Source organism: Chionomys nivalis, chromosome 6 (genome assembly GCF_950005125.1).
Source record: "Chionomys nivalis chromosome 6, mChiNiv1.1, whole genome shotgun sequence".
Classification (NCBI taxonomy): domain Eukaryota; kingdom Metazoa; phylum Chordata; class Mammalia; order Rodentia; family Cricetidae; genus Chionomys; species Chionomys nivalis.
The window spans coordinates 11,639,590-11,653,817 of record NC_080091.1 but is presented as its reverse complement, the minus strand read 5'-3'; the positions used below and the strand labels follow the sequence as shown (position 1 = coordinate 11,653,817).

The window sequence follows — 14,228 nt, the reverse complement described above, 5'->3', positions numbered from 1 at the left end:
TGTGTCCTGCTTGTCCAGGGGAAGGTGGAGCAGGGGAGATGTCTGTTCTCAGATCTACATGTAATCAGGTTCCTTTTAAAATAAAGTGTTTGTCGTGATCACATTCACTCCAACTCCTCACGGATTCACCCCCCACACTAAACTCACTGTCTTCTTGTGTGCTGCTCACGCATTCCTGGTGTGGGGCCGACCGCGGGGCATGTGGACCTACTCAGTGTGGGGCCAACCGTGGGGCATGTGGACCTACTCAGTGTGGGGCCGACCGTGGGGCATGTGGACCTACTGGGTATGGGGCCCACCACAGGGCATGCTGGCCTCCTGGGTGTGGGGCCGACTGCAGGGCATGCTGGCCTGCTGGGTGTGGGGCTGACCGCTAGACATGCTGGCCTACTGGTAGCCACATCCCTTAAGAAAGCTGTCTCTTGCTCCCTGCCATCAGCTGTCCATAGTTCCTCCGTCAGGAGTGTGGTCTTGAGCCCTCTCCCCCACCGTGCTTCGAGGCTGACTGGCCTGATTCAATGCAGCAACCACAGCTGCTGTAGGTCCCGTCCTGTCCAGAACACACCAGTTTGCTCTGGTCCTGCCGGACCCCTGGCTCTCGCTGTCTTCTTTGGTGGTCCCTAGAGGGGAGGGGTGTGGCATAGATGTCCCATCTCTAGCTGAGCACCCCTTGGTCTCTTGCTCTCTGCGCTTTGGCTGGTTCTGCTTTTCTGTGATGCCCACTGTCCGCTACATGAAGACACTTCTCTGATGAGGTCTGAGAACTGTCCTCATCTCTGGGCTCGCGTCTGCAAAGAGAAGGCTGCTTGTTATGGTGCAGGCTGATACTGCATCCATGTAGTAGCAAGATGATGGAAATAGGCTTGCCCATGAGGCCTGTAGGCACCCAGCCATGGGTCTTTGGCCAGGCTTACCAGGTGTGAGTTGGTAAACTTTAAGGCCTGTAGAACTGGCCTTACAGCAAATCAGAGAGCAGGTGACTGCCCCTGCAAACCCCTGTGCCACTCGTGCCCCATGGGTGGTCTGCCTCCTACGACACGGCCGTCATCGTCCCTGCTCCGGGTCCCTGCTCCGGGTCCCTGCTCCGGGTCCCTGCTCCGGGTCTGTCCTCCGTCTCCTTCCATTAAGCTGTCAGCCTCGGGCTGCTTATGGTGCCAGTCACACCTGCTCACTTTGACTTCACCCTGAGTTGACCTGTGGTGACATTCTGGTCCAATCTGCTCTGCTTAGTAGCCACAACCCTCCACCAGGGCCACCCCTTCCTCAGCTCCATCTCAGCTCTCGTGTCTGTTCCTGCTGCTCAGGAAGGCAGCAGGCCACCCTTTGGGCGCTGAACCCCAACAAGCCCACTATGCCCTACACCAGCTCCCTTCCCCTCTGCCACCTAGCACTGTGGCTTTTGTCACCTGTCTCAGTGTCTGCACCCCTTTGGCACCACACTGCACACAGAGGAGCTGTTTCACACAGGCGTGTGCGTCTGTCTGTCTGTGTGTTCTGATCTCAAGGCAAAGCCTGGGTCATGCAGACATTCAGATTGTATTTATTGTAATTATTCATGTGTGCATGTACATGTGTGTCATGGTTCTGTGTGGAGGTCAGAAGACAACTCGTAGGAGCTGGTTCTCTTCTCCCGCCATGTGCTTCTTCTGGTCAAACTCAGTTCCTCAGGCTTGGCAGGAAACACCCCTACCCTCTGAGCCACCTTGCTGCTGCCCCAGTCCTGGTTTTGGTGGATGCCTAAGTACAAGTTTGTTCCTCCTTTGGGTCAGAAGTTGAGGGGCCTCACCACTGCACCTCCAATGCCTCCTTCCCAGTGCAGAGCAGCAGTGACCCCCAGCCTGTGACCACCCCACATTCACCGAGCAGCGCTTCAGCCCAGATCTTTGAAGGGACAGCCATTCCTTCATATATATTCATCTCCCAGGTGGGAGCTTAAAGATACTTCTCTGCTCCGGGAGCCACAGGGATGCTCTACTGGGGGGTGCCCGAGTCAGCCTCGGCCAGGGGGCGGGCTCCCTGCCTCTGTCTGACTGGAATGCTTTCAGGGATGCAGAAATGGCTCAAGGGTAAAGACACTAAAAGACCAGAATTTGATCCCCAGGATCCCCTTAGTGGAAGGAGAGAACAGACTCCAACAAGTTCTCTGAGTTCCACGTGCAAATTGAATGCATGCATGTAAGTAAATGTAATTAACAGGGAACAAACAGGAGACTGCTTTAAAGCCTTGGCCCTGTCACTGAAGACAAGCTCACTGGGCGTGGAGCATGGGTCAGGGCTGTCCCTCACGAGGACCTTCAAGACCGTGCCCTCGAGGTGGGAGCTCTGAAGTCACCCAGTTCCTCTCTCTGGGAGGGTGGAAGGTAGAGGGACAGTCCCCACCCTTGTGGAGTCCCCTGGGGCAGGGCCACCGTGAGCCATGGGTGCTGAGTGACTCTTCCCACGCTTTTGGGCTCCCATGGAGTCCTTCATGTTAGACAACTGCTCTGGTCTCACGCTTTTCTCAGATAGAAGCCCTAGTTCTTTGCCTAGAGAACAGCTGTGTGTGATTTGCTTCCTCCCCAGCCCAGGGCTAGGCAGGGTGGCAGCCTGTCAGTCCCCGGGATCCTTGGGAGCTGCCTTGGTCAGGTTCCTGGGTTTCTGGCCTCAGAACAGATCTGGTGAGCTGTCGGCCTTCCCTGGTTACTATAGAGAAGAAATTATTTGTCTTGCTGTTCAGGCCTCTGAAAATAATAGATTACATATTTGGAAGGGCTTTCTTCTTATTTATTTATTTTTTTATTTTAGATCTGGTTAACGTGAGATAGAGAAGTTGCCCTGGGGATGACATTGTTTGGTTTGGGAAGTATTCTCTTGGTTGCTGAGCAACGGGCGCTTGGAAACGGGAGTGGACTGCGTTGCCCCTGGCAACTGTTGTTACTCAGCAAACAATGAGGGCTGGGCACGCGGCGCCAGAAGCCTGCCCGGTTCCCATCCAGCATCTGCATGTGTTTTTCTCTGATTAGATGATGTGGGGGTTCAGGGATGGCAGGTAGCTGGTGTCTGCCGGGGTCTGTGTTGATGTCCCTGTGCACACTCAAGTTTTTGCCCTGCCCTGCTGACTTTGAAGTTAAGTTTTTGGTGGAATTTTAAAGAATATCTAATTCCTGGTGTTTCTAGAGCCTCCATCAGGGCCACCCCGATGGCAGACAAGGCAGGTCCCACTCAAGACAAGACCGGCTGGTGTTGGAATCCAAACCCAGAGTGACCCCACACGGCATGCTGAAATGCTGGGGACAGTCTCGCTGACAGGTGCCCCTTGCAGGCCACTTTCCAGCCCTGGCTGGATCAGGATCCGACCCTCCCACTCACTGTAGCTGGAGATGGGGACTATTTACCAGCTCCGTTGCTGAGGTAAACACTCGCTGTCCTAGAGCATGGGCTGGTGACACAGCTGCCGCCCTCCTCCAGCCGCTCTGCCCCCGAGGGGGGGATATAAATCGATACTGCAGAGCAGGGCAGGGTCGAGGGGCATTTACCTGCATCTCAGCTGCTTCCACAGTATCCCCAGGGCCTGTCACCCCTTCAAAAGACACCATTTGATGGCTGAGTGGGGGCTGTCCCCAACCTTTATGCAAGTGGCTCAGCTCCTGTCTTGGGACATTTAAAAGCAGCCTGCAGGAGTTTCTCAGCTTTCAGGGTTGTTCTTACAGCTGAACGTGGCAGTGTCCTATTAAAAACCGAAGCCAGCTTGTTGCATGAAAAACTGAAGGGCAAACCAGCACCTCTGTGTCATATACCATGGTTAAGGTCTAGTGGGCTGGGCTTGGTGGTGCACCCCAGTCACCCCAGCACTTGGGAGGTGGAGTGGAGGCGGGGCACCTGGGGTCACACCCAGCCTCCCCTATATCATGAGTTTGGGGCCAGCCTGGGCTGCGTGAGCCTCAGTCTTAAGGAGGAACAAACAAAACATCATCATTATTATTGTTATTATTGATTTTTTTTTTACATTTTCTATTTATGGTAGTGTGTGTGTGTGTGTGTGTGTGTGTGTGTGTACCTGGGCATTCCACAGTTCACCTGTAGGGGCCAGAGGGCCACTTTTGAAAGTTGGTTCCCTCCTTCCACCATGCAGGTCCCAGGGATTGAACTCAGGTTGTCAGGTTTGGGGAAAGTATTGAGCCATCCCACTGCGTCTGATTTTTGTTTTTCTATTCCCTGTGGAAATTCTTGTTCCTTATGAGTCCGGCTTTGCTACTTGCATAGACCCTAGGTTGCAAAGTGTCGCCACGTGTCTAGTGGTGGAGCCCGCGTGTCTAGTGGTGGAGCCCGCGTGTCTAGTGGTGGAGCCCGCGTGTCTAGTGGTGGAGCCCGCGTGTCTAGTGGTGGAGCCCGCGTGTCTAGTGGTGGAGCCCGCGTGTCTAGTGGTGGAGCCCGCGTGTCTAGTGGTGGAGCCCGCGTGTCTAGTGGTGGAGCCCGCGTGTCTAGTGGTGGAGCCCGCGTGTCTAGTGGTGGAGTCCGCGTGTCTAGTGGTGGGGTCCTATGTGATCTCCCAGGAAGCTTCAGAGTGCTTCCAGGTGGGAATCCCTGCACAACTCATTGGCTGCTCTACTTCAATGCAAGTGTGGAGAGAGGGAGTCCAGAGAGTCAGCCCCCATCATTGGCACAGCCGCATGGTCAGAGAGGTCCCTAGTGGGCTGGAAGTACCAGTTAGGCCAACCAAGACCTTGTCACCGGATAGACATGACCCTCCCCACCACTGCCAGTCTTAGACCCCGGAAGACGCTGTGACCTGTGGTCACCACCATAGACAGGAGGGACCGTGGCGGGGGACAGTGACTCCTGCTCCACCTTCTCCTTGACTGTCCCAGCTGCCATAAGGGACAATGGGACCAGGGCAGAAGCGTGAGGAACAGGAGTCAGGCGAGCAGGAGGGGTGGTGCTCCAGGGAGTAGCAGGCAGTGGGCCCCGGGCAGGCTGCCCCTCAGCAAGACCAGGCTTCAGGGCTCATGGATAAACAAGCTGAGCTCAGGGCCCAGACTCCACAGGGCCCCGTCACTGCCTTCAAGGGGGACAGTGTGGCAGATAGGAACACAGGAAGACAGAAGTGAAGGAACATGCCTGGTCTATGGCTGTCAGCCCAGCGTTTCTGTCCCCAGGGATCCATGAGGGTCATGGTGGGAGTGGAGGGGAGCTGCAGGCATCCAGCGTGCCGTTCCACACCTCACGAGCCTGTGGGACCCACCCACAAGCCAGTGTTGCTCTGAGAAAATCTCTCATGGGTATGAAGACGGGGCGTCCTGGCCAGCTGGGTTCTGTAAGCATTCCTTCGGTTAACTCAGTGTTTGTAACATGAGCTGACTTCCGGAGCGTCCCTTTTTGTGTATGTGTGTGTGTTTGTCTGCACGCATGACTGTTCCCTGCATGTGCCTGATGTCCACGGAGGTCAGAAGGCACTGGATTCCCTGGAGCCAGTGTTACAGGTGGTTGTGAGTCACAATGTGGGTGCTGAGAACTGAGTCTCTGCAAAAGTAGCCAGTGTTTTTTAGCTAGGGTCTCATCTGCAACCCAGGCTGGCCTCAAACTTATTATGTAGCTCAAGCTGGCCTTGAACTCACAATCCTTTTGGGTATGGAGATGACAGATAGGAGCTACCACATTCCAAATGGCTTTTGTTCTTCCCAGGGTTGACCTGGACATCTCTATGTAGCCCCAGGGTAGCCCTGACTAGAGTTCCTTCTTGTCTCATCTCCTGAGTGCTAGGAGGTGTATAGGTATATATCTCCACAGATAGCTCTAGAAACTTCCAAAGGGAGCAACTAAGGTCACTGTTTTCCTTCAGGACAGGATGGAAACAGGAGGCATAGTCAGCTCCACAAGCCCTACCTCATGTCCCTCAAGTTTTTCTTTTTTCTTTTCTTTTTTTTTTTTTTTTTGTTTTTTTTTTTTTTTTGTTTTTTCGAGACAGGGTTTCTCTGTGGTTTTGGAGCCTGTCCTGGAACTAGCTCTTGTAGACCAGGCTGGTCTTGAACTCTCAGGTGTACGCAGTAGCAGCAGGTTGTCATTTCTGCCTAGCAGGCTTTGCCCTGGCCCCATCCCGCTCACCATGACCACTGTCTGCCCCCACCCCACCCCTACTGCCACCTTGGCTCTTGACCTCTGACCCCCATAGAGTCCTATAAAGCTCTCCCGCCCAGGCTTGGGGCAGATTCCTTATGACACAATATTCCATGTCCTCATTGCCCTCCATCCTCTGTCCCCTCTCCAGCTGACCCAGGGCTCCCAGCCTTGTCATTTGTGTTTTTTTTGAAATGGTTTCTCACTATGTAGCTCATGCTGGCTTTAAATGGCAATCCTCCTGCCTCAGTCTCCCCAGTGCTGGGACAACAGGTGTACACCACCATACCGGGCATGTAGGACTGCTGTGTCTGGCACTGGGCAGGGCTGTTTGCCAAAGGCCACTGAGAGTATACTGCAGGTGACAGCTAGTGTTTGCCAGCTGAGTAACTGTCTGACGGAGCCCCATTGGGAAAGCCGTGGGGTCACTGAGTGTAGGTGACTATTTGTAACTTTTCTCACATGCCACTAAAAACAGCCGTGGGTTCCCCGCTACCTGTGTGTTTATCTCCATCTGCTGGGCACACATGTAGCTGTGGGTGGTCAGGAAGATGACCTCTGCTTAACTGTGTAATTCTGATGGACAGAAATAACACTAGGATATCTTCCATGACTCAGACTGACATAGAAAAGTGATAGTGTTCTCCATCACTAAGACAGCTAATTTCAGACTTTCAGAACAAATTCAAAGCAAATTGGTTGCCCCTGGAGATGATTATATGAGGTCAATTTCCAAGGTTTTTATTGCTGGTTCAAGGTCAGGCATGAAGCAACTTTAGTAGACATAACTTTCTTAGCAATGGACTTTCTGCACATACTCCCCAACTTCAAGGTTCAGCCAACTACCTGTTTATTGTTTAAGTCCTGAATCTCGATGTCACTTCCTGTCGGGGAGCCCTGAGCACTCAGAGCTACATGCTTACTTTACTCTCTGGCCTAAGAGAAACTGTGTGATCAGTTTGACCATTTCTTATTGTTACTTTAGAAGTGACTCTGTGTGACCCTGCAGATGTGATCCATATTTGTCCAGAGGCTTTGCTGTGAGGGGAGATGTGTGATGGGGAGGGTAGTGTGAGAGACGTTGGAAGGTGGGAGATGTGAGAGCTATGTGTGTGTGCGTGCGCGTGTGTGTGAGTGCACGCACATGTGTGTGAGTGTGCATGTGTGTGCGCGCACGTGTGCTGAAGGTGCAGAGAGAAGTAGATTAGCTGAGTGGGTAGATTCAGGAGATGTAGCTGTATGGAAGAGAAATGCGTGTGGAGATGGAACTGTGTGCAAAAGTGCATGGCTATGCAGGAGAAAGATGCATGTATGTAAGGGAGATGTAGCTGTAGAGAGATTGTCAAGAGAGATTATTCAAGATGAAGAAAAAGAGAAGGTTACCATCAGAAAGCATGCTTTCCTTATTTACTCCTCAGATAGAAAAGTCTAGCCCTTGCCACATTGTGGATTTTTTGCACACTCTGGAGGTGGCCTTGAAGCAAGCTCTCCAAAAGGCCACAGTATAGATAAGAAATCTTTTTGAAGTTCCTCGCTGCTCTGAGAAGACGTTCTTCTCACTAGCTGGGTGCAGTCCTGGGCGCTGGCCTATCCTCCACCATCCCGCCGGGCTCTCCATCTCCTGAGTCTCCACAGAGCAAGGGAGCTAGCAGACATGGAGGGGAAGGGGCATGGCCATCCGAGGTCTAAAGAGGCCAGGCCTGCCTAAAGTGGCTGCCACGGTGATGGAGGTGGGAATAAGGGGACAGGATCGGGTGCCAGCCCAGAGAAGCAGGGACTCCAGCACCAGGGCTTGGGGAAGCAGCGGGCTGGGAGAGGTGTCCCCCTCGGATGGTAGCTCTGTGGGCAGAGGTCTGGCAGGTAGTTGCCCAGCCATTGGGCAAGGTCAGAAGTTACCTCGGCTCAGTGCCCTGTTCAGCTTCCCAGCCCAGGGTCCGGCTCAGGTGTGCAGGTGGAAACAGCCATGCTCTGGAGTGCCCAGCCACGCTAGGGGGAGCCTGTGTTCAAGCTTGTCCTGTGACACTTCTGCTACCCACTCCCTCGGGGCAAAACTCTGGTGTCCTCCAGCCCAGCCCCAACCCTGTCACCAGCATGGTGGCCTTGGGGCACCCTGACCCAGGGGTGAGTTTACATTTCCCATGTTGACACAAAAACATGGCTCTCTACTCAGACAGGGGAGTTTATTCTGAAACCAAATGTGAGTGACCATGGACCAGGTTACCTGGCGTTCCGTGTTCAAATGTGGAAGCCATTCCAGGAAGCTTTGTGGTGATGGAACAAAGGGGATCCCAGCTGAGGGTCCCCACACACACTGGCGAAGGCCTGAGTGGCGGCCACAGCTGTGGGCCTCGATGTTCTTAGCGATTCAGCCTGTGGGTTGGTGGGAATCGGGGTTCTGTTAAGTTGATACAGACCAAAGGTTTTCTAGTCTGAATGCTAAACCTGATACAGAAAGGCTAGAAATGGCCTCTCAGGAGCTAAGCCTGGCACAAGAAAAGCTGGAGTTAGGGCTTGCAGCACTCCAACCTCCCAGTGTTGAAACTCGTCCCTCACCTCTGCAGGCACAGCTCCTTCCACGGCTTCTCCCTCATGGCAGACACACACGCACATGCACACAAACATGCACATGCACACATATACACACAAACACACACACATGCACACGTACACACACATACGCGCACACACAATCATTTGTTTTTCTTTGAGACAGTGTTTCTCTGTGTAGCCCTGCCTATCCGGAACTCACTTTTTTTGTTTTTGTTTTTTGTTTTTTTGAGACAAGGGTTCTTTGTGTAGCTTTGGAGCCTGTTCTGGAACTCACTTTGTAGACTAGGCTGGCTTTGAACTCACAGAGATCCACCTGGCTTTACCTCCCGAGTGCTGGGATTACAGGCGTGCGCCAATACTGCCTGGTTTGTTTGTTATATTTATATGTGTGTGTGTTGTGGGTGCCACACATACATGCCAAAAGACAGGCTGCAGCTTTCAGTGGGCCCTGGGGTTGAACTTGGGTTGTCAGGCTTGGTGGCAAGTGCCTTGAGCCACTGAGCCCTCTCGTGGGCTGGAAAGAAGAATGGGCTCTCCGGGTTCAGAGCTGAGGAATAGATGTCACTTCCAGCTGGAAACCCTGTTGGTGCCAAAGACAAAACAGCTGTGGCTCGGCTGGCAGTTCCGCCCCCAGCGTAAGCCAGGTGTGGAGATGGACGTCACACACCTGCCCTTGCAGCCCTGGAGTAGTGGATGCTGGAGGGTCAGGAGTTCAAGGTCAGCCTCAGCAGGGCTCCTGGAGACCCAGGCTCCAAAACTCTAAGAAACAAAAATAGGAGTGGAGTCAAGCACCCCAAAAGCTCAACTGAAGGAAAGATTATGGGGTGCCTGAGACAGACATTGGCTAGGGTACCCCAGCTCTCAGATCTGTCTCCCTCCTTTTGTGTATGGGTCTCCATGTGGGTTTGGCCTCTGGCTATGGCAGGTAAAGACTAGGAAAGGCTGAGTGTTCCTGGAGGTCTCACCTGAGGGACATGTGTGACTCTCACCCATGTGATCCTGGTGTGAACGCCACTCAGCACTCTCAGCCCTGGATGTCTGCTGGAGTCAGTTGAGGTGTGGGGGACAGAGCCCCGGAAAGAGAAGCCTAGGTTCACAGACACACTCTCTGACAAGAAGGGACCAGGTGCAGCCACCAAGGCCACCTCCTCAAATCCAGCGTGTCACCTGTGCTGAGGGGGCAGTTCCCCCCAACAGGCCGCCGCTGTTCTGCCTCACATCTGGGCCACCAGCTCCTGAGATTTTACGTCAGGAGCATGGAGGAAGGCCTGATGGGGAGTTGGAGCCTGGGCCCACCTGGCTGGGTCTGTCCCCTCTTGCTCAGAGTGGGGGGATACCGGCTGCATTCTTAGTGGGACCTCAAGTGCCATCTATCCAGGTGCCAACCAGACCATACTAAGACCAACTGAGGCCTGGGTCCCCCAAGCGGAACTTAACCAGCCAGACTCCAACCCCGGTGATTCCAGGTGAGGTGTGATGAGGCCACAGCTTCCCTGTAGGGGTGGGGACAGAAGAGAGAGAGATTGCTTAAGGTCACAGTGAGTCAGGGCAGCCAGGAACCCAGCCCAGAAATGGCTTGCAGCCTCCCACCCCTCCTTGCCTGCCCATTGGTTGCTAGGCAACCGGAGAGTTTTTCCTGTAAACAAAGGGCGCTTCCCCAGCAGATCCACCTGGCCCCCGTCCAGCCCCAGCCAGCTCACTGCAACTGGCTGGTGAGAGAGCTGCTGCCCCTGCAGTCGCCTGGAGACCGCAGGCGGCTGTGGCCACTGTGACCTGCAGTGCAGTTGCTGCACTTGGCACTCTGTCAAGGTCAAGGAGAAATGCAGGGGTGGACTCGGGACTGGCTTGGGGCACTCCAGACCCCTCTTGGACACTGACCAGTGTGTGACAGAGCTGGGCCACCCGGGAACCATGATTGAGTCTCAGAGAGGCAGGATGGCAGGGTGCTCACAGCCCTTCCGGAGAGAAACCAGGATCAAGACAAGCAGAGAAGCTGAGTACCTGTGCGGAAGACTCCCATGCCCGCCCTCACACTGCTGCTGAGTCCCTCAGACCCTCACAGACACGCACGCACATGTGCACACATGCACACACGCACAGACACATACAGAGGCATAGTCATGCGAGCACACCTCATGTGTAGCCTGTCACCTGTGGTATGCATCCATGTCCTTCCCTTATTACATGCTAAGCTTGAACATACACACTCGAATCACACACTCCTCACCTGTCGTCTCCAGCATCACTCGTCTTGAGCCAGGAGGGGACCCAGTGACAGAGGGCTCCCACCCTGAGTCAGGGATGGAGCCAGACCTGGTCTGTCCCTCGGGGCTGGAGGCCATTCACCACCCTCTCCCCTTGTGGTGTTTGTTTCTGAGACAGGGACTCAGGAAAAGCCCTGCTGGCCTGGAACTCAGAGACCCGACCTCCTTGGCCCTTACAGAGGCGTGGCCACCACACCTGATCCACTGTTAGACTCGCTGGGCTCAGCGGGTGGAGCATGCAAGTTGTGAAGTCCCAGCTTCAGTCCCCGCTTCACAGAAAGCAGGTGCTGTGGCTCGCGCCTGCTATTCCAGCACTCAGGAGGTGGAAACAGGAGGGTTAGGGCTTGGTCAACATCAGCTACATAGGGACTTGGTTTTTCCAAGACAGCGTTTCTCTGTGTAGTCCTGGCTGTCCTGGAACTCACTCTGTAGCCCAGGCTGGCCCCAAGCTCAGAGCTCCACCTGCCTCTGCCTCCTGAGTACTGGGATTAGAGGTGTGCCCATCATGCCTGGCCTACCTAGGGTTTTGAAGCCAACGTAGGCTACAGGAAACCCTGGCTCAGAACTAAAGTTCTCAGTCCACAGTTCTCATCCATTTTCTGAGGAAGAACTCTAGAGTTTTTGTTCTTGGTCAGGGTGAGTAAGACACCCGCCTGGGTGGGCCCATGCTCACACACTGTCTCCAAGTCTCTCAGATGAACACTGGCAAAGGAGCTGGAGGAAGAGGGAGTTTCAGTTAGACCTGTCTAGAGAGCGGCTGAGGTGCCTGTCTGGAGAGCGGCTGAGGTGCCTGTCTGGAGAGCCGCTGAGGTGCCTGTCTGGAGAGCCACTGAGGTGTCTGGAGAGCCGCTGAGGTGTCTGGAGAGCCGCTGAGGTGATTGGAGAGACGCTGAGGTGTTTGTTACTCAGACATGGAAGTAGCCAGGTGTTAGTCATTTCCTTCTTTTTTTGTTATTTTGTTTTTGTTTTTCTAGACAGGGTTTTTCTGTAGCTTTGGAGCTCTTGTAGACCAGATCCGCTTGCTTCTGCCTCCCCAGTCATTTAATTCTTGTGAGACTTTGGTGACAAGTTTTATTTGTTTGACTCAGTAGCCCAGGCTGGCTATGAACTCCAGCCCTCCCCCCGCATCTCATCCCCCACCCCCACCTTCGCCCCAGTCGCTGGGAAGCTAAGCACGTGCTTTCTCCTTGGTTCTGGAATGCAAGGAACTCGGCATTCCAGGCAAGGTCCCCCTGCCTTCAGGGGAACGCTTTGCTGACTTATTCATTCAGCACTCCTTAAAGATACTTACTCCAGCGGATGTATATACAAGAGATTTTTCTTACAAAATGTTTTGTTTCGCTTTTCTAGCCCAGGGTCTGATGGGCAGACCAGGCTAGCTTCAGACCCCTCATCTTGACCGCCTCACGCTCCTGTCTCCACCTCCTCGGTCCTCCGTGGCTGTGCCCCTGCTCTGCGCGGCTCTGGCGCCATCTAGTGTTCGCCCTGGGGCAGTGCAGGCGGGGTGTGGAACCCGGGGGGTTTATCGTGGGGGCACACTCTTTTAATCTGTTATGTCTTTAAACATTAAAAAAAAAAAAGCATTTAGGATTAGGGACTGAGAGACGGCTTAGCGGTTTCAAGCGCCGTCTGCTCTTCAAGAGGACCTGGTTCCGGTCACACCCAACTTAGCATGGTGCGTGCACACATGCAGGCAAACACCTGCACACGTGAAATAAATTTTTTTTTGTTATTTTTTTTTTCGAGACAGGGTTTCCTCTGTAGCTTTGGAGCCTGTCCTGGAACTAGCTCTTTTTTAAAAAAAATATTTATTTATTTATTTATTATGTATACAATAGTCTGTCTGTATGTATGTCTGCAAGCCAGAAGAGGGCACCAGACCTCATTACAGATGGTTGTGAGCCATCATGTGGTTGATGGGAATTGAACTCATGACCTTTGGTAGAGCAGGCAATGCTCTTAACCACTGAGCCATCTCTCCAGCCCCTGGAACTAGCTCTTGTAGGCCAGGCTGGCCTCGAACTCACAGAGATCCGCCTGCCTCTGTCTCCCGAGTGCTGGGATTAAAGGCGTGCACCACCACCACCCAGCATAAATAAGATTTTTTAAAGATAAAAATTAAATAATCAACTTTAGGCAGGCAAAGTGCAAGCGCCGGCACTGCAGAACTCGGTACAGGGGCAGTGGATGTGGCCTGGCGGAGACTCTGCGGTAGAGTTCGGGACTGACCAGGAGCCTCAGGAACAAGGAAGGCTGTGGGCAGGATGGCCAGCCAGAAAGGCGCTGACCCTGAGGCCTGGGATCAAACCCGGAAGGGGAGGACCGGCTCCTGCAGGTGCCCTCCCCCCACACTCACAGGCACCCCCACACACAACACATGCATGTGCATGCACACGCAAATGAGTGTATTAGTTAGTTATACATTTGTGTGGCCCGGGAACCAACCTCTGTTGTCTTCTTTGAGACAGTGCCTCACTAAACCTGGGCTCCAGATTGCCTATTCATCCAGGACTGTTTAATACATGGGTTCTGAGATTTGAACTCAGCTCCTCACTGTTTTGGGGTAGGTGCTCTATCCATGGAGCATCTCCCAGTCTCAGTGGCCAGGGTCCCTCAGCTTCAACTCGGGTTTAGAAGCCAACTGCAGAGGTCAGTTCCTGGGGAACCCCAGGGGTGTGGCTGCCTCCTCATCATGGTTCTCTTCCACTCTAGGTCCGAGCATGCAGAACTCCGAGGGTGGAGCAGACTCACCAGCATCCGTGGCTCTGCGGCCTACAGCCCAGCCGGTGCCAGCCTCCCCACAGGTGACTGCTTGTCCCACCACCTCCGCGCTCCCCCCTGGGGTTTGGAAGGTGCCACCAAAGGAACCAGGACACAGATCAGAAGAGGCCGACCCCAGCTGTTAACTGTTTCTCCTGCACTGGAAGCTTGTGTGCCTTAGGAAAAAACCTGAAAACACAGCTGTGAACAGACTCTTGGGGATGGCACCTTCCCTCCTTCTTTCCACCTTCTTCCTCCTCCTTCACTTTCTTCTCCTCCAACTCCTCCCCATCCCCACCCCATCTCCTCCTCTCCCATCCCCTCCCCCTCTTTTCCCTATCTCCTCCTTCATCACCTCCTTCTCCTCCCTCTCCAGCCCCCTCCCACATAGGCATAGAGCCCAAGGTCTTGAGTGTTTTTCAACCCATCATCTCCTCAACCCCTACCTCTTCACCTCCCTAGTCCCCTCCCCTCCCCAGTTCCCACACCTCCCTAGTCCCTCACCTCCCCAGTCCCCTCCCCTCCTCAGGTCTTGGGCTTTTCAGACAGAATTTCAGTCTG

The 14,228-nt window shown here is 53.9% G+C and overlaps 1 protein-coding gene across 2 annotated transcripts in view; it reads left to right on the top strand.

Moving 5' to 3' along the window:
* Rfx2 (regulatory factor X2) overlaps window positions 1-14,228 on the top strand; it is a 62,088-nt gene that overhangs the window by 17,701 nt on the left and 30,159 nt on the right. For both annotated transcript variants that reach the window (XM_057771764.1, XM_057771763.1), the window contains exon 2: window positions 13,620-13,711. In XM_057771764.1, coding sequence (XP_057627747.1) covers window positions 13,628-13,711 — 84 coding nt within the window. In that variant the 5' untranslated portion in view covers window positions 13,620-13,627. The remainder of the gene's footprint in view (window positions 1-13,619; window positions 13,712-14,228) is intronic.